We start from the raw sequence: 24,769 nt of genomic DNA, 5'->3' as shown, positions 1-24,769 counted from the left end.
CGAGTATGTGCTACCTGGATTAAAAATTATATATATATATATGTTTCCATCAATCGTGTATAATTAAATGCAAAATTAAAACATTAATTAAGTTTTCTATGTAGAAAGTGAATAGTTATAATTATTTCTCCTATTCTTTATCTTCTTAAGGACAATAGTAATACTTGAACAAAGTTCATCGAACACATCAAAATTTGCCGATCCATTTTTTCGAACAATTCTAAGCGCATCTTCTTCCCTACAAATCTTGTATTATTGTTGATGTTCTGTAGTATACATATCGTAACGATTATGCATATATATATATATATATATATATATATATATATGCATAAATGTTATGTGCAGCAACTGTAACTAGTATAGTTTAACAATTTAATCCTAGGCTGTAAATATTCGACAATAACAATTGCCATAAAATTATTTTATGTGTATTTAACATATTAGGATTGAAAATTGAATCGGACAAAAGATTACAAGAATTTCAATCTATTTAAAGTTATAATTGCAGGATGGAGTCGTTTCTGTTTTTTGTGACAATTTTTTACATTAATAATAATAATAATAATAATAATAATAATAATAATAATAATAATAATAATAATAATAATAATAATAATAATAATAATAATAATAATGTTCTACAAATGATGAGAGTGCTACTGCTTTCCAATGTTATCCAATTATATATTTTGAAAATGTATATATTACAACGTTGAACAAATTTCATTCGATGTATAAACATAAAATATATCAATAATTGAACTTTTGTTGCCTATTGCACATAGTCGTCATTGTCACTGAAATATAAGAGTAGCAGAACTCGCGCCGAATTCTTAACCACAAATACTACTACAACTACATACGTATGTGACACGTTTAATAAATAGAAATAAATATTGTGTAATCGACGTGGCGAAACTCGTAGGTGATCGACAAAAACACATATAACTCTCAATGGGACAAATAAAAACGCAAACTTATTAAATAAAATTTCATCAAAGTATATTATTAGACACTAATATATAAAGAGATTAGACATTAATTTATAAAGAGATTGGCAGAACTTTTAAAGTTTGATTCGCAACTTTAATCTATTTTCTTTTCAAGACAAGTAAGATAGAATATCCAATACCTTGTTTATTCGCAACATAATTAGGATCACGAGTTGATATTGAATTTGTATTATTTAACGAATATGCCCAACACAATACAACACACACGCACACACACACACACACACGCGCGCGCACGCACGCACCGAATTCTCTGTCTGAAAGAATAATCAATCGTGAGTGCGAGCTAAGCTGACGAGATTCGATGTGAATCGCTTGATGCATGCTCGTGCCATGAATACGTCGATTAAATCTATACTTCTGTTTTAACATGACTTAGACTGTAGGATATCAGAAACTCCGTTGAAACGTTATTAACGTTTAAATATTTGAAAAGTTTAAAAGATTGACTTTGAAAATTTTAAGCCTTCGTATTATTTAATTATCTTTAGTGCACACGCTTCATTAAATTATTTATTTTTACAAAGCAAGACAGAGAATATTTTCTAATGAGATTGTTTGAGAGAAAATTTTGGTAGAGAGATTATAAAATAATTCCGAAATCCCGCAAAATCTAAGTTATATTCGACAGAACATTGCAGTAATAAATTCGCTCATACAGCATTGCAGTCCATAAAGAGAGTTCTACAGTCTTGCAATCCTCCCGTGCGACCACGTCTTCCTGCCTCGTATAAGGCCTCGAAGCCGACGCCGCTCTGCCTCTGCAGAATATAGCTCGTCGCGTACCTGAGAAAGTTCAAATTGCTCTTTTACTATGCTACCATAGATCACAACTGTTATAACTTTTTCGATAAGCTCGACGTGATAAAAAATGATAAAATTATTCGTTATTTGTTTGTTTATCGTAAAACAAACCGCGAGGGTAAAGTTTAGAACTACACTATCGTTCTATACGCTTAATTTATTTGAGATGTGAAAAATATTAAATGGTAAAGTGGATACTTACGATCCAAGCTGGCAGAAGATCGACGATGGACCTTTCGTATCAGCAATGCATTCCGCACTGGCCTCACAAAGTGCCCTCTCGGCACATCCACGCTGTCCCTCCTCCTCCTCACGACCTACGTAGCTGAAGGACTTTACGGATCTCATGTAGCCCTAACAGATCCAGTTAACATTGCAATTACAATGGAATATCTGTTTTGTTTATATAACGATATAATTGTAATATAGCCTATACAGCACCGTACATAAATTATTTAGAGATATCTCAGAAACATCTCATCTGAAAAGTAAAATATTTCTTAAGGAGTTTGGCCACTGTAGTGCACGAAAAAAACACCCTAATTTTGACAATTATTTACGAAGATAAGTAATGCAAGAAAGAAAATTTAAGTTAAGCACTTGATTGTTTATCTTTTTAAGTATACAAAATAATTTTTTAATTTTATTATGTTTATCAAAAATGTCGATGATAGGCCTCCAATAGCATAGTCATTATTTTTTGGCATCCCATGGACGAAAGGGTATCTTTTAGAACTTTTGACTTAGAACAAAAGACAAAAAATTTTTAAGATCTACACATCAATTTTTATAGAAGTACGAAAATTTTTTGCGAAAATGGAGTACATATGAAAAAAAATTTTTATTTAAAAAAAAAATTACGTGAAAATTGTTTATAACAAAGAAAGTTTACAATGAAATTAAAAATCTGTATGGATTTCTGTGAAAAATCCTATTTTAAAGCTACAGTAAAAACTTCGGTAATTGTTTAGAATCGTGGCTTTTCCTAATTTTGAAGCTTTTTTGTAAAAATCTTTGTTGTGACTCCGACAGTGATAATCAATCGGGGGAGCACAAAAAAATGTAATCTATTAATTTTTTTAGCCATTTTTTTCGACGTAACAAGTATATAGTAATTCCTAAAAACCTTTACATATGTTGTCTCACACACACACACACACACACGGGGAGATGCAAGGGGGGGGCCTTTGGCCCCCTTCTCTTACCCACCTCGCCAGTAGGTGTGCCCTGGGTAGAAGTACGCAAAAGTACGATGCGTACTTTGTTGATGATAAATTACAACTTAACTGACATAGTTATTTCTCAACAAAGTACGTACTTTTGCGCACTTCTGCCCAGGGCACACCTACCGGGTGGGTGCGGGAGGGGAAGGCCAAAGGCCCCCTTTGGACCCTCGCGCGCACGCTTTACCTAAAGTACCGTTTTTTTTCTTCCTAGTGCAATTTTTCAACTTGACAACAAATTACACTATTTCGTAAAAAAATTTTTTGAAAAATTTTAAAATTGAGGAAAGCCACGATTCTAAACAATTACCAAAATTTCAAGTGAAAGTAAAGATTTAACCGCGTTATTGTTTCGCCCGATTTGAAAAATACGATTTCGAAGAAAACGCGTTTAAAGTTTTAAGTAACAATATTTTTTTAATAAAATAAAATTTTAATTTACTATTAATCTGCTTTTCCGGCACCATATAGTTGCCATTTTGGATTGACATTTTTGTCCTCCTTTTCTTTCCTTAGTGATTTAGAGTTTCTATGACCCTGTTTTGCCCTGTTCGTCAGTGAGAAACCGCTTGAGACCACTCGAGCGCACTTTGAGACGCTCGACAATACGGCCTTCATAAACATTATTAAAATTTTTTTTCGTATGGGGATCACTTGCATACTATTTTTGATATCTTAAAGTATGTTTTAGCCAAAAAAATTGTTTTAAAATTTTTTGAAAATTCTACAGTGACTTAACCCTTTAATAGGCTCCACTGATCGGTATATTAACCGATAAATATTTTTCTATTTTTTTCTTATATATTTTTATGTAAACTTTTAAGTTCACGGAAATATATTTTTTTATTTACAGATTGCGGATAATATTATTATTATTATTCGTATGTCGATCGTAGGAGATTATATCAAAATAGAATATTTTTTTTAACTCTCGATAATTATGGAATCATTTTGATATCATAATAAATTTTTTGTTTTGACTCTGGATGTTTTTCAAATTTATCACACGTGATAGATTTTAAAAACATTTCTATTGCAATATTTTATATGACATTTTGTAATATCTTTCCAGAATTGTACATAAAATATGAAAGATTGATATCTTTCTGAAAACTTTTTGCAACAATTGATGTGGTTTATAAATATTATTTTTGTTATTGTTTACACAGTAAACATTATCGTTTGATAGTTATTTATTAAATTTACCTTCAGCATAGAGATCGATGCTATCGCAGCTTCAGAAACAGTGTCACGTTTTCCGATTGTACGGGCCTCATTCGAACGATGAGAAAAGGATGTCTTCAGGGCATCCAACAGATTGATGACTATACTGATGAACTGCTTAATAACACGAATAAGCAAAGATGTAAGAGAATTTGTTTACATAAAAAAAGCAAGCATTTGGAAAAATAACACAGGCATACCAAAAAAAAGTTGCTGGACTACACTATTATACCTATATGTTTTTAGAGTCGCTGAATCTAAATCCGTTGTTCGTTTTACTCCATTAGGTCAGATTTCGTTCCTAATCTAAAAAAATACTTCAAAATCGTTAAAACAGTTCTTTTTAAGTTGAAAAATAAACCATGATCACCAAATGTATATTTTTGGGGGTTACTGAATCTGAATCTATTAAACGCCATCACGTCATTCACCTCTAACATCAAAAAATACTTCAAAATTCTTTTAAGTTCGACTCCTTTTCGACTCCCAGAAAAAATAAAATGTTCAGAACATAATTAGTAAATCTGTGGAAATTTTAAAATTTTGAACATGATATTAAAGCAACAATCAAGCTTTACAAATTTTCTTTGCTTCTTATGTTTATGGCACAGTCGATACCGTGACAATCACTATAAGCAGAAAATATGACCAATATCTGGAGAATTTCGTTTAAACCAGATTCAAAGAACATCATTGCTAACTTTTTGGTTGATCCAAAAAAGTATTGCTCCCATCTCTTCATATAAAACTTGATCTAATGAAGCAGTTCAAGGATCTCAAAAAAGAAAGAAAATGCTTTGAATATTTAAAAAAACAATTCCCAGTAATATCTAATGCAAAACTGAAAGAAGGCATTTTTGATGGACCACAAATTCAAAAAAAGTTAAAGGATGAGAATTTCATCAAGTCAATGAATAAGAAGGCTGCGTGGATTTTTAAGAAAGTTGTAGATAACTTTTTGGGCAATCATAAAGTGACGACTACAAACAAATAGTAGATATGGTAAAAAAACTTTAGAAAATTAGGATATTTGGTGAATCTGACGCTGCACTTTTTTAATTCTCATCTTGATTATTTTCCAATAAATTTAGGAGATTAAAGTGAGGAATAAGAAGAACGATTTCATCAAAATAGAAAAGTAATGGAGCGTCGCTATCAAGAGAGATAAATATGATGAAAATATGGGTATAAATATGATGACTGACTACTCCTGTACTTGTTTAAAAAAAAGAAATTATACAAAATGGTTGAAACGGAATTCTAACCTGTTAAGATTAATTCGACTTCAAAATTCAATTTCAATATCCCCAAAAACATAAGTAGTCTATTGTCTACAGATTTTGGTCTCCAGTGTTCACTGTTCAGCTTCAAAAACACTATTTTAGCAATTTTGAGGCATTTTTTTAAGTTAGGGGCAAATGGTGACATGATAGTGTTTAGCAGACGTTTTGGATTGAGTGATCCCAAAAACATATAAATATGATGGTTGTGTTTTATTTTTCAACCTGAAAAGAGCTGTTTTAGCGATTTTGATGTATCTTTTTAGGTTAGCGACAAAACCTGACGTGATGGAGCAAAACGGATAACGGATTCGGATTCAGCGACCCCAAAAACATATAGGGATGATAGTGTAGTCTATGGAACAAACAACTTTTCTTAGTGTGCCTGTGTAATACATTTCAACGATATATTATACAAAAATATGTATTTGTATAAATATATATATAAATACATATACCCAGCAAACACAAAGTTACATGTAACGTGCTTGTTAGTTGTAATTTCCCACTCAATAATATAATTGCAATATAACACACGTGTTATATTACAATTACATTGTTGAGTGGAAAATTACAACTAACAGGTATGTTACATGTAACTTGGTGTTTGGTGGGTATATATATATATATATATATATACACTCAGTCGAAAAAAAAGCGGTACACCTAAAATTTGTCAAAAAATCACTAAACTTCCAATGACGATAACTACGCGAGTAATAAAAATAAAAAGGTTTCTAAAAAAGAAATTAAAGCTTCAAATGTCTACTTTAAGAATTGATTTAGTAAAATTTTGCATAATAATTTTTTTCAAAATGGCGTATGACAAAGCGAGAGCATGCGAAATTGAGAAATATTGGTCCGAGTTTGCGACAATCCATGGCGTGAGGCAAGTATCGCAACTTAGTGGGATAAAAAGCATGCGATAGTACAGAGTTTTCCCTTCAAAATGCTTTTTTACTCATCTCGATGCGATGATTTTTCGCTGAGATATGCGCATTTGAATAAAAAGGCAGTTTTTTACTTTAAATGCGCATATCTCAGCGAAAAATCATCGTATCGAGACGAGTAAAAAAGCATTTTGAACGGAAAACTCTGTACTATCGCATGCTTTTTATCCCATTAAGTTGCGATACTTGCCTCACGCCATGGATCGTCGCAAACTCGGACCAATATTTTTCAATTTCGCATGCTCTCGCTTTGTCATACGCCATTTTGAAAAAAATTATTACGCAAAATTTTACTAAATCAATTCTTAAAGTAGACATTTCAAGCTTTAAATTCTTTTTTTAGAAACCTTTCTATCTTTATTACTCGCGTAGTTATCGTCATTGGAAGTTTAGTGATTTTTTGACAAATTTTAGGTGTATCGCTTTTTTTTCGAGTGAGTGTATATATATATATATATGTACACGGAAAAAACAGTATGGTTGGTCGACACATGAATATGATTGTACCAACCATATTTTGAATAACTAAATTGATATAGTTGATGTACTACAGTCAATAAATCATATCAACCATACGTATGATCATTATTTAAAGATATCTAGATAATGCAGCTATATATTCTTGGTTATGTGAACTACATCTTTTCTTGTCACTTTTGCTAATTCCCAGTAAACACAATTATGTAACTATTATGTTTAATAAACATAACTGAAAGTAATATTATTTAAATGTTACTTGCAACATATATGTTGGTTATTATTTCACACTCAAGGATGTAATATTACAATACAATGTAATCATGACATGACGAAATTTTACATTTATGTTATATTTATATATAAACAATATCACCAAATGTAAAATATACTATTTATGTTATTTAATTTACATTATTTTTGGATACATAAACTTAAAGAAGTGTAATATAAAAATAATTCTGCTATATAATAATGCTATACAACAATAAGTTAGATTTAAATATAATACACACAAATATCAATACATAGTAATGTAAATCAAATAGTTGCAAAACTTTTGTTCTTAAACAATGTCACAATAATTTAACTTATTAAAATTTATAATTAAATAATATGTATTTTGTGTGTTCTATAAAATATTGCATATTCTTTCAATTTCATTTTTTAATTAATTAAAAATCTTATACAGTATATGGAATTATACAGTATTTGGAATCGAAAAATAATAATTATTTATATTGCATCAAATCATGTATAAAATATTTTATTTTATAGTAGGAATAAATAATCTTGTCAATTTATAAAATATTATTAAGATATGTAAAAAATGTGAGATATCTTACTAAATAGTATTACATTTAAAAAGTAATATATTTTTAGAATATCTTTTTCTATCTAATTTAATTTTTATTCATCTTCTTAAAAAAGTCTTTTATTAAATAATCCATCTTAATTCTTAGAAGATCTTAAAATATTACATATAACTAAACGTGCTGATTAAACATTGCATAATTATATACATTAAAAAATTATATAACCGCATTTTTATTATAAGCTTATAATAAACCGTTTTTATTATATAATTGTTTATAAGAACTTTAGGCGCATCAAATATATACACTTCACAAAAAGCATGTATTTAATTGTAATTTTACGCGCGCTATAATTTATAGTGGGAATAACCAAAGATATTGCGTTCGACCTTTTGACAAACGCTCATATTTTTGAAATTTTAACATTGATTTTATTAGTGCTTATAAATTAGATTGCATAAACATAATTGTATAATGTACCTGTATTCCATGTAATATATCATTCTATTGTTATAATAATGTAATATATTATATGTAATATACTATTCTATTGTTATGATAATGTAATATAACCTGAATAGCAATTACAATGTAATCTAAATGTTGCAAACATAACATTACAATAAAATAATGTATTAACATTATTACGTTAACATTATTATGTATATATTATATATATATTTTTTTTAATGCAAGTAATATAACATTGCATTAATGCAATATGTTATGTTGTGTTGATGTTTTACTTAACATAACAAATGTTACGTTAATTGTTATTTCTATGTTATATACTATTATAAATTGTGTTTACTGGGTTATGTGAACTACACTTTTTTTCCGTGTATATATACATATAAAGTATGTCCATGTTTATATTAGTTTCTTTTTTTATAAAATTTCTGTTTAATATAAAATAAATAATAGCCATACTGAAAAGATAAATATTAATTAAAAACATAATTTTGACATTGTTTTTTTTTACAAAAAGTTAAATTTGAAAAAATGAAAAAAATTGCCCATATATAATCATATAAAGGAGAAGGTGGTAATATGGTCAGCGCGGATAATATTATACGGCTACTCATATTATCTCCGTTATTAACTGATGAATTCTAATAATCATTTGTTTAATAGCCAGATGTTATATTTATTATTTAATTACACATACTCTCCATTTTTTTAAACTTAAACGCATTGTCAACCAAATGTATATACACTTAAGGGAGTTCCTTAGGCCCCGGCACAAGTGGCACAGGGGTTTAAGTAAAGACAAATATTCAAATGACCATTTTGTTGCCTTCTTTTTTTGCTGTGTATGGTCTAAAGTTAATAATGGTGAACGTAAAAAAAATTCAGGTATGAAGTACTACCTGTATTACTAAAATAATTTTTTTTAAAATTGAGAATAAACATTGTTCACTATTATACCACCCTTAAATAACTATATATAACAATTTGAAATTCATGTTATTTCACTAGTACACTTACGTGCTGTATTACTTCAATTATTGTAAATTTTTTATCTTATTAACCCTCTGCCTACACACCTTATTTTTCTCCCGATTCCTACACACAGGGGTTACGCTAACGGAAAATTTCGTTGACTTATATCTCCAAATGTATTTAATCAATTTTAATTTCTTTTTTTTAATCGAAAGGAAAAAATCTCAGAATTATGATGGTCTTGGCTGAAAAGTCGAAGATATTAAAAGAAAAGAGATTTTTTGAAAAGAATGAAAAAGGAACAAAAAATTTTTGTAAAAATTTGCCTTTTTTTCAAACACCCGTATTTATTAGAAAAAAATAGATAAAGTAATTAAAATAGTGATCAATGAAAAGGGGAAGAGTTGTACTGTAAGAATCTATCGCGTCAGTTTTTTTATTCTGTTCAAAAAATATATTTATTTTGTAATGTGAATTTAGTAAAAAATGAATGCAGTTTAAACACAATAGTAAAAGAAAATAGTAATATTTATTTAAAAAACATAATTATTAATACACAAAAAACATAATTATTAATACAAAAAATATTTATTACAAAAGATTTTATTTGTTATAGAAAAAATGTTTAATTTGTAATGCTACAATTGCAGCATATTTTCACAAAGTGATCGCGACATTGATAATATATGTAAGTACTGTATGCGTAAATAATATATATACGTAATAAACAAAAAAATAACTTTACTTACCCTTCAAATTTGAAACTTTTCCATTTTTTTGTTCCCTACACACGGGGTAACTGTAACCCCAACACACACTTTTGATGCTCCTACTTCTGTTGTTTTCAGAATATTTACAACGCCCAAAGAGGAATAAATAGAGCACAGTTCAAACTTCCCTCCCCCCCTCCCGCTCCAGCGTCCCCTTGCTAAATACTTTTAAGTAGCAAACATTTCAAAATTGACTGGGGTTACCGTAACCCCATGTGTAGGCAGAGGGTTAATTATTTCATTCAAATGAGCAAGTGTATCGTTTCAAAAATTTAACAGTACTTTTCTGGACGGCTAAGATGTATCGTTAAAAAGTTTCGCCAACATTTGTTCATTACTTCTACGTTTAATTTAAACGTTTAATTTAAACGTAAACGACAATAAAAACTGAAAAATCCTAAAAATTTATCGATTCCCATAAGAGTCCATGTTAATAAAATATTTAATATCTAAATAACTAGTTCAGCTTTCTGAAATTTTGACAGTCAATTTATATTACTAATTTGAACTTCTATACAAAGTTTCATGAAAATCTATTCATTTTGATTTAGCAGCAGAACTCACTTAAGTACTTTTTTGTCATTTAACTTTTTATTCGGCTGTACATATCTCGAGTTATACAAAATTAAACAATAATATAAGATTTTGTTAATATAGCTATCTAAGCATGCTGGTAATATGGTCACTTTCAAGATCTCAGTATTAAGACAATTTCTCAATAAATCGATTGTCGCTGTGGCATTAATCATTCACGTGACAGTATACATATTGAGTATGTCTTGCAACGGAAGGAAGAGGTTATGTGTAAATAAATGTATTTATTATATATAAATATTTGCAATATTTAATTTTCTGTAATTATAGCACAATATATTTTGGATGCGTTCTACTTAACATTTGCAACGCTCGCGAGCATCCTTGTTGTTTATCAAATATTTAACAATTTATTCTTTTAATTTAAAGGTTATTTTTATTTAATTATTTAATATTTAGTAAATATTTCATAATTTTGAATTTAAAATTTGATGAACACCACTTTGATGAATACAATCGTAGGGTTTTGACTCAAAATATTGATTATAAACAGTTATTGTATAAAATGTAAATGGGTGGCCACCTTTTTTGATATTACCACCTTTTCCTCTTTTTTTTAGAATACTAACTGTACCCGGCCACGCATTGCTGTGGCTCAGTCTGATTTTTTTTTTGTAAGTTTAGATTAAGCGCAGGTTTCTAATATTGTTTCTCGCGCGTGTATAAGAAAGAAACACTCTTTGTAAACCCAAACATCTCTTTAGTTGTTAACTAAAATACCAATAAGATTAGTCCGAACAGTAATACAGCTCCAATAAAATTCCCGGATAAAATTATGCACTTGTTTTGCAAACATTCATTGCTACTGTCCATCGATATCTATTTTTATTTTAATAATATTAGTCTTTTTTTCTCGTATAAATAACTATATTCATTATTTTAAGCCTATTACACACATTATGTACATTTTTTTACGTAATCTGAAGCGTTTGTGCTTACGTCACGAACATTTACATTTTTATTTATATTTCCTAATTACCATATAAAGACATTTTCAAAATAGGTCGTTTGATTCTCTAAAATTACGGCCATCATTTATGAAACACCCTGTATATTAAAATTCAGACCCCATAAAAACACTCCCGTATTCAAATGCAACGTTGTCTCAAAATTTCAAAGCAATCGGTCAATAACTTTCGGAGATTTTAGAAAACAAACAAATGAACATTTTTATTTATATAGATATATTATATATGAAAAATATTTATATATTTTTTATACTTAGCATTTTGTAAAAGAAGTAATGCAGAAATAATTTTTTAAATTAATTTTTGTCTTTTCAGTATGACTATTATTTTTTTTTATATCAATTAGAAATCTTACAAGAAAAGAATGTAGTATAAACATATACGGAAATATTTTATATACTTACATTTATATATGTTTTTACATGAAAAATTTTTTATCGCGACGATATAAATACACGCGAAAATAATGTTATATACTGTCACCACACTACATCGTACAATTACAGTTACGAAATTATTATTAAAGCTCAAGTTAAAGAGAAAGGGAGAGAGAGAAAGAGAGAAAGAGAGAGAGAGAGAGAGAGAGAGAGAGAGAGAGAGAGAGAGAGAGAGAGAGAGAGAGAGAGAGAGGGAGAGAGGGTGGAAGAGAGAGAGAGAGAGAGAGAGAGAGAGAGAGAGAGAGAGAGAGAGAGAGAGAAATTTTCGAAAGAGAATTGGGATGATCACGATACTATGACTTTTTTTATTTTCATAGTCTTATTATTTCTCGCTGAAAATTGCTCAAGACACTTAACTCGTCTAATCCGTGCAGGTATTAAAAATTGTATCTCTATTTATATTGTATGCATAAGAAAAGTATATGCTGAAAGCAATTTTAAAAAAAGCGACATTGCAACAGCTAGATTATGAAATACAAATTGATTAAAAGGAATATGCTGCAACAAGAATATTGGAAATGGTTAAATAAAAAGTACCTCAAATTCTCTTTTCGCTTTTCAAGTCTAAAGTTCTTAACATTTTTGACAAAGCAGACATATACCAAAAAATAAAATTTTAGACATCCATCAATGGCCAATATTTGGACGTTTATAGGATATCCGGTCTTGGGTCGGTATATTCATATTGTTGATTTTTATTATTAAAACAGACTTAATTACTATCTCAGTACACACGATGATTTTCCGGATCGACGGTCGTTCGTGTCCGTCCTTAATTTTTATCATTTTTACAAATATATAGAAATTATTAAATGATTTTTGTATGTATTACAATACTTTTACATTTTTAGAAAGTGTATGATTATACATATATTAAAAACTAAAATTGTATGTAAATATTATAATTATAACCGACAATATTCCAAGAATATTCCAAGATATATATATATTTATATATGTAATATTTTCAAATTTTATTGGTGCCTATAATTTATATATAACTTTAATTTTAATTATAATATCGATCTGTATTATTAATAAATAAATAAATAAACATGTATATATATATATATATATATATATATATATATGTATATGTGTGTGTGTATGTGTGTGTGTGTGCGCGTGCGTGCGTGCGTGCGTGCGTGCGTGCGTGCGTGCGTGCGTGCGTGCGTGCGTGCGTGCGTGCGTGCGTGCGTGCGTGCGTGCGTGCGTGCGTGCGTGCGTGCGTGCGTGCGTGCGTGCGTGCGTGCGTGCGTGCGTGCGTGCGTGCGTGCGTGCGTGCGTGCGTGCGTGCGTGCGTGCGTGCGTGCGTGCGTGCGTGCGTGCGTGCGTGCGTGCGTGCGTGCGTGCGTGCGTGCGTGCGTGCGTGCGTGCGTGCGTGCGTGCGTGCGTGCGTGCGTGCGTGCGTGCGTGCGTGCGTGTGTGTGTGTGTGTGTGTGTGTGTGTGTGTGTGTGTGTGCAAGGTGACCCATTTTAATCTATCACCCCTTGTAATTTTACAGGGAGCGATATAGAAAAATGTTTCAGACAAAAGTTGTATGGCTTTAAGGGGTACATACGATAGTGACCTTGGCCTTGACCTTGGAATCAAATTTGAAGATCATTTGTATGTCAATTTAATTTTTTAAAATAAAACTTCTTACTTTTTATTACATATTCTTGTAGTTCATCTCGAGAGCTTTCCAAAACACTATAATGAAAGAGTTACAATGAGTTTGTAACAATTTTAACGAAAGATTGCGTTTATGTATCCAAAAAGGGGGACACATTTTCAAACACCTATAATGAAATATTTTTTCATTTTTATGTATCCACATCAACACGTAAGCGCGATCGATCACACACACACGAGGTGTAAATCCGACCGAGCAACTTCTACGTGGTACACCTTGGGTAATGCTAACGCCGGCGGTCCTGTAACTTTCAATATTCCTATAACTCAAAAAATATTTGAGCAAAACACTTTTAATTATAGTGCTTTGGAGCTCTCGAAATGAGCTACAAGAATATATAATGAAAAGTAGAGAATTTTATTTTAAAAAATTAAGTTGATCTTTAAATGACCTTCAAATTTGCTTTCAAGATCAAGACCAAGGTCACCATCTTATGTCCTCCTTGAAGCCATACAACTTTTGTCTGAAGCATTTTTCTATACAATCGTTCCCTGCAAAGTTACGAGGGGTGATAGATTAAAATGGGACACCCTGTATACACAATATATTATATAATATATACATAAATCTCTTAATTACATTAATTTAAAATATTGATTTATTATGTTGTATTTTGTTTTATGTAATAAATATATAATTTGATTCTGCATTTCAAATTTATTATTACTCATAAACTTCTCCTTTATATTTTTTAAACATTTACTAGACACTACAGACGCGCGCTTCGCGCGCGCTATTTAACTTTTAATTTTTTACTTTTTGAAAATAAACTACGGCAATAATTGTATAGATAACCATCTATACCAATTTGACAGGTGTCAAAATTTAATCGCAATGACAGTTACTCTCACAACACGAAGTAAGCGCAGCGAGAATCAATCAGCATCGCGAAAAAGAGGTTTCATTACATGCCTTTTTTAAGATAGGAGATTTTACCAATAATTACAAATACTAGGACATTAAAAAATATATCCATTTGAGGTCCTTTTAGGTCCATTTCTGGTCCATTTCAGATCTTTTTGGATGTTCAATGGACGTCCGAAATTGTGAACAACGAGTGCCTATAAAGCGTCTATTGGACGTCCGTCGAACCTTATTTGGTTACTCAATGGACGTCTCCATGTCCGAGCTTGGACGTCCAGTGGACGTTCAACGGACGTCCATGTGCTATCTGGGAAACAACTATTTACACAGACACACAAAAAAGTCCAAAAAAACCAGACTAGTTAATCCTTATGTATTTTGACCCGTTGAATCCGAATCTAAGGTCAGAATTGCAAAGGTAGCTCATTTTTTCTTAACTTCAAAAAAATTTTTTTTTAATGTTAGTTCGGCGGACTAGTCTATCCTAATGTATTTTGACCCGCTGAACCCGAATTCAAGGTCAGAATTGCCAAATTGACTCATTTTTTTAACATTAAAAAAACACCTTGTAAAAGCAGTTTGGGTCACAAATGTATAATTTAGAGCGTGCAAGCTTGCATACACCACATTACCCGGGGAAAATTTAAAACGTATTATAGTTTGAGCTTCTGTGAATGAATAGCGTCGAAAATTCACTCCTTTTTTCCATTATAGTCATGAATACAAGTATTACTTCTGAACTCAATTAAATGGAGATTGATGGAAGTTTGAAAGAATCTGAGAGCGAGACTGAGAGTAAAACTGAATCAAGTGAAGGTGACTATGTTCCGTATAATATTTCAAAAAAGTCAGGAAAAATAACATAAGAGAAAGTGAACGATCTCGTTCGAGATTTTAGTTTGCCCAAAGATGGAGCAAAGTTTCTGGCGTCCTGGTTGAAACATAATGCTAGGGAAGCGAAAAATATGAAAACCTCCTATTATCGTGACAGAAAAAGAGAATATCAGCATATTTCTCTGCAGATGAAGAACATTCATTAGTCTATTGTTACGATTTCATCGGATTAATGAACAAATTGAAACCTGGATGTTATAAGTCTAATGAGTGGACGATTCTTCTAAGAGAAGCTTGGAACCAGTATTACTGCACAATATTAATGTATATGCGTCCATTCCTGTAGCGCACTCGGTACTGATAAAAGAAGAGTACACAAACCTGAAAACAATTCTTGAAAAAATTAAATACACAAAACATAGATGGCTAATTTGTGAGAATCTGAAAATTCTTACCATGTTATTGAGTCAACAATCAGGTTACACAAAAAATCCGTGTTTTCTATGTGAATGGGATAAAGATCGAACAAACCATTATACATAAGAAAAGAATGGCCGACAAGGACGTCTTCACAATTTGGGTCTAAAAATATCATAAATGAACCGTTAGCTTTGAGCCTTTAAAAGTTCTTCTTCTACCTCTTCATATCAAATTAGAACTCATAAAACAATAGGTGAAAACTCTGAAAAAAAAGTGAATGCTACCAGTATTTACAAGAAAAATTTCTCAACATCTCTGATGCGAAATTACGGGAAGAAATTTTCCTCAAATACGTAAAATGTTGAGAGACGACAATTTTGTCACCAAAATGAATGAAGACGAAAGAGCAACATGGCTGAGTTTCAAAGGTGTCACAGAAAATTTTTTAGGGAATCACAGAAGTTACAGAAAAATAGTAACGAAAATGATGAAGAACTATAGAAAACTAGGTTGCTTAATGAATCTTAAGTTGCATTTTTTGGATTCTCATATCGACTACTTCCCAGAAAATCTAGGTGATTATAATGAAGAAGAGGGAGAAAAATTTTATCAGAACACACATCAAAGAGATAGAGCATCGATATCAAGGCAAGTGGGATGTGAACATGATGACTGATTTCTGCTGGACGCTTAAACGAGATGTCTCTGTGAAAGGGAAGAAACGTAAGAGAAAGCCATTGCGCAGAACCTTCGAGAATAAAGGAGTTAGATATATTAGAAAGAGGGAGTGAATTTTCTACTCTATTCATTCACAGGAGTTCAGACTGTCATTAACTGTCACGTATTGAATTTTCCCCGAGTAATGTGGTTACTTGTGGCAAGCTTGCACGCTCTAGATAGTCTAGATTATACATTTGTGACCCAAACTGCTTTTATAAAGTGTTTTTTTTTTTAGGAAAAAATGAGCCAATTTAGCAATTCTAACCTTCCCATACAGCACGGGGAGCTCACAAAATTTTTCATAAACTTTATTTAAGCTTCCAAAAAATTCGCACGGAGCTGCTATGTCCGCTTTTGAGAGCTCCTTGAAAGCTTTATTTGAGCTCGCAGGGAGTTTATAAATCATGTTTTAAAAGCTCCCTGCGAGCTTCAAAGTAATTCCCGGGAAGCTTTTATACAAGCTCCCGAATATTTAAACTTATACAGAGCTCCCGAAAATTGAGAAAATATAAAAATAAAATTTTTTCCGGCAGCTCCTATGTCCGCTTTTGAGAACTCCCTGAGAACTTCATCTAAGCTTGCAAGGATTTCAGAAATTGTTTTAAGAGTTCCCTGCGAGCTTCAAAATAATTCTCGGGAAATTTCTATATAAGCTTCCCGGGAGCTCTTATGTCCGCTTTTGGGAGTTCCCTGAGAGCTTAGATGAAACTATCAGGAAGCTTATATAGAAGCTTCACGGGAATTATTTTGAAGCTTGCAAAGAGTTCAGAAATAATGTTTTAAGAACTCCCTGCGAGCTTCAAAATAATTCCCGTGAAGCTTCTATATAAGCTCCCTGATAGTTTCATCTAAGCTCTCAGGGAGCTCCCAAAAGCGGACATAAGAGCTCCCGGGAAGCTTATATAGATATTTCCCGAGAATTATTTTGAAGCTTGCAGGGAACTCTTAAAACAATTTCTGAAATCCTTGCAAGCTTAGATGAAGCTCTCAGGGAGTTCTCAAAAGCGGACATAAGAGCTGCCGGAAAAAATTTTATTTTTATATTTTCTCAATTTTCGGGAGCTCTCTCTGAGTTGCGAAGGCCCACGAACTCTCTTCGTGTAACAAAAACAATATATATTACACTTTGCTGCTAGTGAAGTACTAACTGCTAGGTAAGTGATGGTTTTCTTTTATAAGCCTTTTGGAGTAAATTTTCTCACGAGAAGGAGGAGCGCCGTGCCTTCGCCTAGTGGCGATCTTGCGAATTATTCGCGGCTATATGACTATACATGCAGTACATTAATTTACCCGATATGTTCAATCTCTGGGAGTTTGTTTTGTCAAATTTTGTAAACTTCTTGAAAACTCAGCAAAACAAACTCCCTGGGAGCTTGTTTTGTCGAATCTTGTAAGCTCCCCGGGAGCTCAGCAAAATGAACTCCCTGGGAGTTTGTTTTGTCGAATTTTGTAAGCTTCTCGGGTGCTCAGCAAAATGAACTCCTTGGGAGCTTGTTTTGTCGAATTTTGTAAGCTCCCCGGGAGCTCAGCAAAATGAACTCCCTGGGAGCTTGTTCTGTCAAATTTTGTAAGCTTCTCGGGTGCTCAGCAAAATGAACTCCTTGGGAGCTTGTTTTGTCGAATTTTGTAAGCTCCCCGGGAACTCAGCAAAATGAACTCCCTGGGAGCTTGTTTTGACGAATTTTCTAAACTTCTCGGGAGCTCAGCAAAGTGAACTCCCTGGGAGCTTGTTTTGTCAAATTTTGTAAACTTCTCGGGAGTTCAGCAAAATAAACTCCCTGGGAGCTTGTTTTGTCGAATTTTGTAAGCTCCTCGGAAACTCAATAAAACGAACTCCCTGGAAGTTTGTTTTGTCGAATTTTGTAAGCTTCTCGGGAGCTCAGCAAAATGAACTCCCTGGGAGCTTGTTTTGTCAAATTTTGTAAGCTCCTCGGGAGCTCAGCAAAATGAACTCCTTGGGAGCTTGTTTTGTCGAATTTTGTAAGCTCCCCGGGAACTCAGCAAAATGAACTTCCTGGGAGCTTGTTTTGACGAATTTTGTAAACTTCTCGGGAGCTCAGCAAAGTGAACTCCCTGGGAGCTTGTTTTGTCAAATTTTGTAAACGTCTCGGGAGTTCAGCAAAATGAACTCCCTGGGAGCTTGTTTTGTCGAATTTTGTAAGCTCTTCGGGAGCTCAGCAAAATGAACTCCCTGGGAGCTTGTTTTGTCGAATTTTGTAAGGTTCTCGGAAACTCAATAAAACGAACTCCCTGGAAGCTTGTTTTGTCGAATTTTGTAAGCTTCTCGGGAGCTCAGCAAAATGAACTCCCTGGGAGCTTGTTTTGTCGAATTTTGTAAACTTCTCGGAAGCTCAGCAAAGTGAACTCCCTGGGAGCTTGTTTTGTCAAATTTTGTAAACTTCTCGGGAGTTCAGTAAAATAAACTCCCTGGGAGCTTGTTTTGTCGAATTTTGTAAGCTCCTCGGGAGCTCAGCAAAATGAACTCCCTGGGAACTTGTTTTGTCAAATTTTGTAAGCTCCTCGGGAGCTCAGCAAAATGAACTCCCTGGGAGCTTAATCGGAGCTTTGTGCTGTATGGGTTAAATTCCGATTCGGCGGGTCAAATACATAAGATCGGACCATAAATAATGAAGCAGTCCGAGGAGTTACAAACATACAGACATCGCGACTTATATATATAGATATAGATTAACATGATAGGGTCTTCAGATTTTTATGCCAAAATCCTCGGTAAAAAATCGGTTTTATATAAAAACATATATAAATATATACAATAATGTGACCATATATATTTATACTAGTTTCCGTTTTTTGTAAAATTCTATTTGATATAAAAAATAATAGTCATACTGAAAAGACAGAAACTAATTAAAAAAATAATTTTCGCATTGCTGTTTTTAACCTATTTCCGTCCAACCGTTTATTTTTGGACACTTGCGTACCTTAATTGGCTAGACTTCACGAGAAAGAAATCCTACAAATACATTTCTAGTGGTAAAAAAGGTTTTTACCTTCTTGACATAAATATCTAGAGACAGACCCCATAATGTTAATATTATATAAGTTGCTTTTTCCATTTCTGACATTAGTTTTAATGCACTATCCCCACAAAAATTAATATGGCGACTCTAATGGGAATGAAAATGAATCCGACTATTTTCTTAATATTGCAATTGTAATTCTTGTTGATAAAATTTTTTTGAGTTTGAAAAACTACAAGATGATGTCATGAAACATTTTTTATATTTTTATCCCTCTTAACTCCCCCACCCCTAATTTTTTTGTGACTCCACTCCCAAACAAGCGATGAAGATGGAATTTGAATTAAAATCCGAAACGAGCATCTTTGAAAACCTCGAGAATGAAAACGGCACAATTTTCTTATTTTTCCGATACTACACCTATTTAGAGGATAAGGGTTCAAGTATTCGAAAAAATAACAAAATTGTGCCGTTTTTTCGAGGTTGTCGAAGATGCTCGTTTTGTATTTCAATTCAAATTCCATCTTCATCCCTTGTTTGGGAGTGGAATCATAAAAGGATTAGGGGTAGAAGTGAAAAAGAGTGAAAATGTAAAAAATGTTTCACGACATCATCTTGTAGTTTTTCAGACTCAAAAAAATTCTGTCAACAGTAATTACGATTGCAATATTGAGAAAACAGTCAAATTTACTTTTACTTCTATTAGAGCCGCTATATTAATTTTTCCGGAGGTTGTGAGTTAAAACTAATGCTAGAAATGGAAAGAGCGACCTTTTTTTTATCATTATAAATGTATTTATTGGAATTTCTTTCTCGTGAAGTCTACCCAAGTGTCCAGAAATGGACGATTAGGCGGAATAGGTTAAGGAGTAACACCACCCTTGAAACCTTAAAATGATTACTTAAATTCGGGGATTTTTTGTGGACAAATGAATAGCTTTATTGAAAAACAAATATAAATCATTTCCAAAGAATAAATCGACAAACTGACAATATTTTATTGTGAATTACACGATGTTTTGATTATAGAATTTGGTCCATCTCAAGTGAATTAATCAATTACAGAGATAAATTATTCGCAGGATAACAAAACTGTTCATAACCTCGTGCCAACGAATTCATAAAGGTTCTAAAATATAATAAAGAAATTAAAATATATATACTATATGTAATAGAAGCAAAAACTTGATAATAAATCCGTGTGAACTTACGTACGTGTCTTATTGTAAAAAAAAACGAACAAATGTATAAATATGTTGCAAAGCATTCAAGTCAATGAAATAATTTAAAAAGATGTTACAGACGTAATTTTAAACAGTATCAAGCACAGTCAAAAGCAATAAAAAGACTAAATACATTTTTCTCATTGAGACGATAAGAATGCCAAAAAGTATAGTAAACTTTAAGGGGCCTTGATTACATTGTTGTAAATAGTATTTAAATTTTTTGTATCTTTCTGTAGATTGATAGCATTTTTATTCTTCTTTATAAAAAACATTTCAACAATGTCCCTCTTTCTTCTGTTCTTTTCGCAGTGTAAAATACGAGAGACTGCCAATCGAAGTGATGATTTTCCATCATGCAGTGTTTACCGACTACAGAATAGCCTTTTTAATGCTTTTTTTATATCATTCTTACGTTCTTTCAAGCACGTTTCCAAATGACGTTTAGTTTGCCCAATGTAGAAAGCATTGCATTTGACACACCTTATGCAGTATACCACATCAGTTCTCTTTGAACAGTCCGTTTTATCTTTTCTAAGGCTGCTTAATGTTTACTATCTTTAGCATTCTTATTGTCCCAATGAGAAAAATATATTTAATCTTTCTGTTGCCTTTGACTGTGCTTGACACGTTTTAAAATTACGTTTGTGACATTTTTTAAAATTATTTCACTGACTTGAATATTTTGGAGCATATTTATACATTTGTTCGTTTTTTTGACAATAAGACACACATTATCAGGTTTTTGCTTCTATTATACATTCAGTAACAAAAAAAGCGGTACACTCAAAAATTGTGAGAAAAATTTAAGTCATATTCAAATCTTTGTATCTTTGCAAAAAATAGTCATAAAAATACAAACCGAATAGCATTTGAAAGCTTAAACTTTCTAATTTTTACATTTTTTGATTAAAAATTTTCAGTTTTGTATGACCACTTTTTCTTAAAACAAAACACAAAAAAATGATTAAAAAATTGTATTAAATTTGAACGTCCATGACCTGAAATAAATCTTTTTTACTTAATCTGATAAAAAAATTTTGTAAATTGAACTCTCCTTTTTAATTTGTTTTGTTCAATTTTTTCTACGACCATTTTTGACTGAGTTATGAACGATCAAAGAAAAAATTGAAATCTCGATATACGCTTTGGGTAATGTCTGCGGTATAATAAAGATCTCATGATTAATCATAAAGTGGTGCAATGTTTTAGGAATAAAAGAAAATCTGCAATTTTTACCTTCAAGGTGATTTTTCCTTTAATCACTCACACCTCGGTCAACGATTGTCGCACAAAAAAGGTATATTTTAAGGATATACGGAAAAAATATTGTAAGCCATGAATAATTTAAGGATACTTTTAACTTAAAAAAAAGTGGACACTTTTAAAGTCCTACGATTATTTTAAAAGTAGCGCCAAATTTTTAAATTAAAGAAAAATATACAATTTTTACAGTTAGTTTTAAGGTGGTTTTTAAACAACAAAACATTTTTTTATCAAATAAACAAATAAAGAAACTCAAAATAGAGGTTTTTAGTTTTTCAAATCTGTCGTCGTAATTACTATGCGACCATTTTTGACCAAGTTACGAGCGTTTAAATTTAAAATCCATTTTTTCATTAAGTTCACAACTCAGTCAAAAATAGTCATAAAAAAATTTTTAAAAAAAGCAAATTAAAGAGAAAAAAAAATTAAATCAAAAAAATTTATTTCAGCCTATAGACACGTTCAAATTTAATGACAATTTTTTGACATTTTTCTATTGTGCTTTGTTTAAAAAAAAAGTAGTCATGCAAAACTCAACATTTTTAATCAAAAGATTCAAAAACTAAAGAATTTAAGCTTTTAAATGCTTTTTGGTTTGTATTTCCACGACCATTTTTCGTGAAGATATAAAAATTTGAAGTATGTTTCAAAAAAGTGTACGACTTTTTGGGGGATAAAGTGTATATATGAGTGGCATCCATTTGCTCACGTCAATGTTGGCCACGGTCCTGATTGGCCACGTCAATAATGGCTGCGCGTCAATATTGACCACGTCAATATTGGCCACGCGCAATATTTCTTACGTCAATATTGGCCACGCGTCAATATTAGCCACGTCATTATTGGCCACGCGTCAATATTGGCCACGTCACTATTGGCCGCGCATCAATATTGCCCGCGTCAATATTGGCCATGCTTCAATTTCAAATCTCTATAGTATACCTATTCTTATGAGCATCTCGTTTAGCGTGGAAAGTCCCAAACCCATGTGGTCCCAAACCCAGAGAATACTTCGCGCGCGCGCGCGCGCACACACACACACACACACACACACACACACACAAGCGCGCGCGGAGGGTATGCAAGGGGGCGCCTCCGACCTCCCTCTTGCACCCAACCCGTCCAAGTCACTAATTCATATACATTGTATTGAAAACCTGCAAATATGTAAACTTTACTTTGTTTACAATGTACATGGGTTTGATTATTAATTGATTAATATTGACGTGGGCAATATTAACGCGTGGCCAATATTGACGTGGCCATTATTAATGTGGCCAATATTGACGCGTGGCCATTATTGACATGGGCAATATTGACGCGTGACTAATATTAACGTGGTGCCAATCCACTCCGTGGTCAATCGGGATCGTAGCCAATATTGATGTGGCCAATATTGACGTGGCCAATCGGGACGGTGGTCAATATTGACTTGGGCAAACGGGACGCTCCCGTAATATATATATATATATATCTTTGTTTTTTTTGTCATATTGTAAAATTTTTATGAATTCGTTGACATGAGCTTATAAACAGTTGTTGTCCTGCGAATAATTTGTCTCTGTAACTAATTAATTCACTTGAAAAAGACCAAATCCTATGGTCGAAACATCGTGAGACTGTAATTTACAATAAAATATTGCCAGTTTGTCGACTACTAATCTACTCATTTCTTGGCTATAATTACTGGCGACATTAAGTTATCTCAATTTTTGTTGATAAACCATTTTATTATACGCATATTAAATTATTTTTAAAAAATTTTATTTATTTGTAATTGTTTAAAATGTTTATATTTGTTTTTTCAATAAAACTGTTTATTTGCCTACAAAAAATTCCCGAATTTAGATAATTATTTAAGGTCTCAAGGGGTTTTTTAATTGTTTTTTAATTACGTTTCCATTAATGTAACAAAGACACATAGTTGTACATAGGCAATCATAATATCTGCCAATTTTTTAAATTATCGATTAACAAGGTCACTTTGCAAGGTAATTTGGCTACAATGCAACATTTTTGTATTTCATTATATTATATAAAGAAATAGAATCGTCCCGAGAAAAAATGTTTTACATAAAAACATATATAAATATCTATAAAATATGTTCATATATGTTTATACTAGGTTTTTTTTTTTGTAAAATTTCTGTTTGATATTAAGCAATGCGAAAATTATTTTTCTAATTACCCAGTAAGCACAAAAACATAACTGCAACGTTATTATAACGTTACCTACTAACATAGTAATGTTTCCAAGTATGTAGTTTTTAACGTTGTATACAACGTCATTATGAATAAACTTTGGTTTTAATTTGGAAGTTTCGGTCATGTTAAAATAAGATTTGCAATGTTATTATAAATAATATTGCATTTATATTTTTTTAACATTGCAAAAATGTTGAAATAACATTGTGAAAATATTGAAATAACATAATTCCCAGATAACACAATGTCTTCTTAAAGAATTCATAAAGTAGTCTTCCTTTCTGAACAGTAATTCCTGAGGAATTCATAGAAGAATACTTTAAGAATAACGTAGGAAGTTACATGTACCATGATTCGAACTTCTTAAAGCATTCATTAGGACTTCTCCAAGTAGATATCTCAAACGCAATTAAAAAATTTATTTTCAAGATTTCTGATAAATGTTCCGATTTTTATAATATTGGGACGTTTCTCAGAAAAATTTAAAACCCTCTTAATACTCAGCGAGAAATAACTCATCAAATCGACGTTGAAATGGTGCCGATTTGTTGATTTCGACGTTGCGTCAGATCGATGTAT

The 24,769-nt window shown here is 31.7% G+C and overlaps 1 protein-coding gene across 3 annotated transcripts in view; it reads right to left on the bottom strand.

Moving 5' to 3' along the window:
• Positions 1-612: 612 nt before the first annotated feature.
• The window catches only part of LOC105839106, a 46,073-nt gene continuing 21,916 nt past the window's right edge, over positions 613-24,769 (bottom strand). For 2 of the 3 annotated variants that reach the window (XM_036284436.1, XM_036284438.1), the window contains 3 exons: positions 4,250-4,381; positions 2,023-2,174; positions 613-1,802 (listed from right to left, as the gene is read on the bottom strand). In XM_036284436.1, coding sequence (XP_036140329.1) covers positions 1,670-1,802; positions 2,023-2,174; positions 4,250-4,381 — 417 coding nt within the window. In that variant the 3' untranslated portion in view covers positions 613-1,669. Of the gene's footprint in view, positions 1,803-2,022; positions 2,175-4,249; positions 4,385-24,769 lie in introns of all 3 variants that reach the window. The other variant, XM_036284437.1, reaches the window with a different exon arrangement.

Source organism: Monomorium pharaonis, chromosome 3 (genome assembly GCF_013373865.1).
Source record: "Monomorium pharaonis isolate MP-MQ-018 chromosome 3, ASM1337386v2, whole genome shotgun sequence".
NCBI classification, from domain to species: Eukaryota; Metazoa; Arthropoda; class Insecta; order Hymenoptera; family Formicidae; genus Monomorium; species Monomorium pharaonis.
The sequence above is the reverse complement of the archived record's forward strand: the minus strand, read 5'-3'. Positions and strand labels throughout refer to the sequence as shown.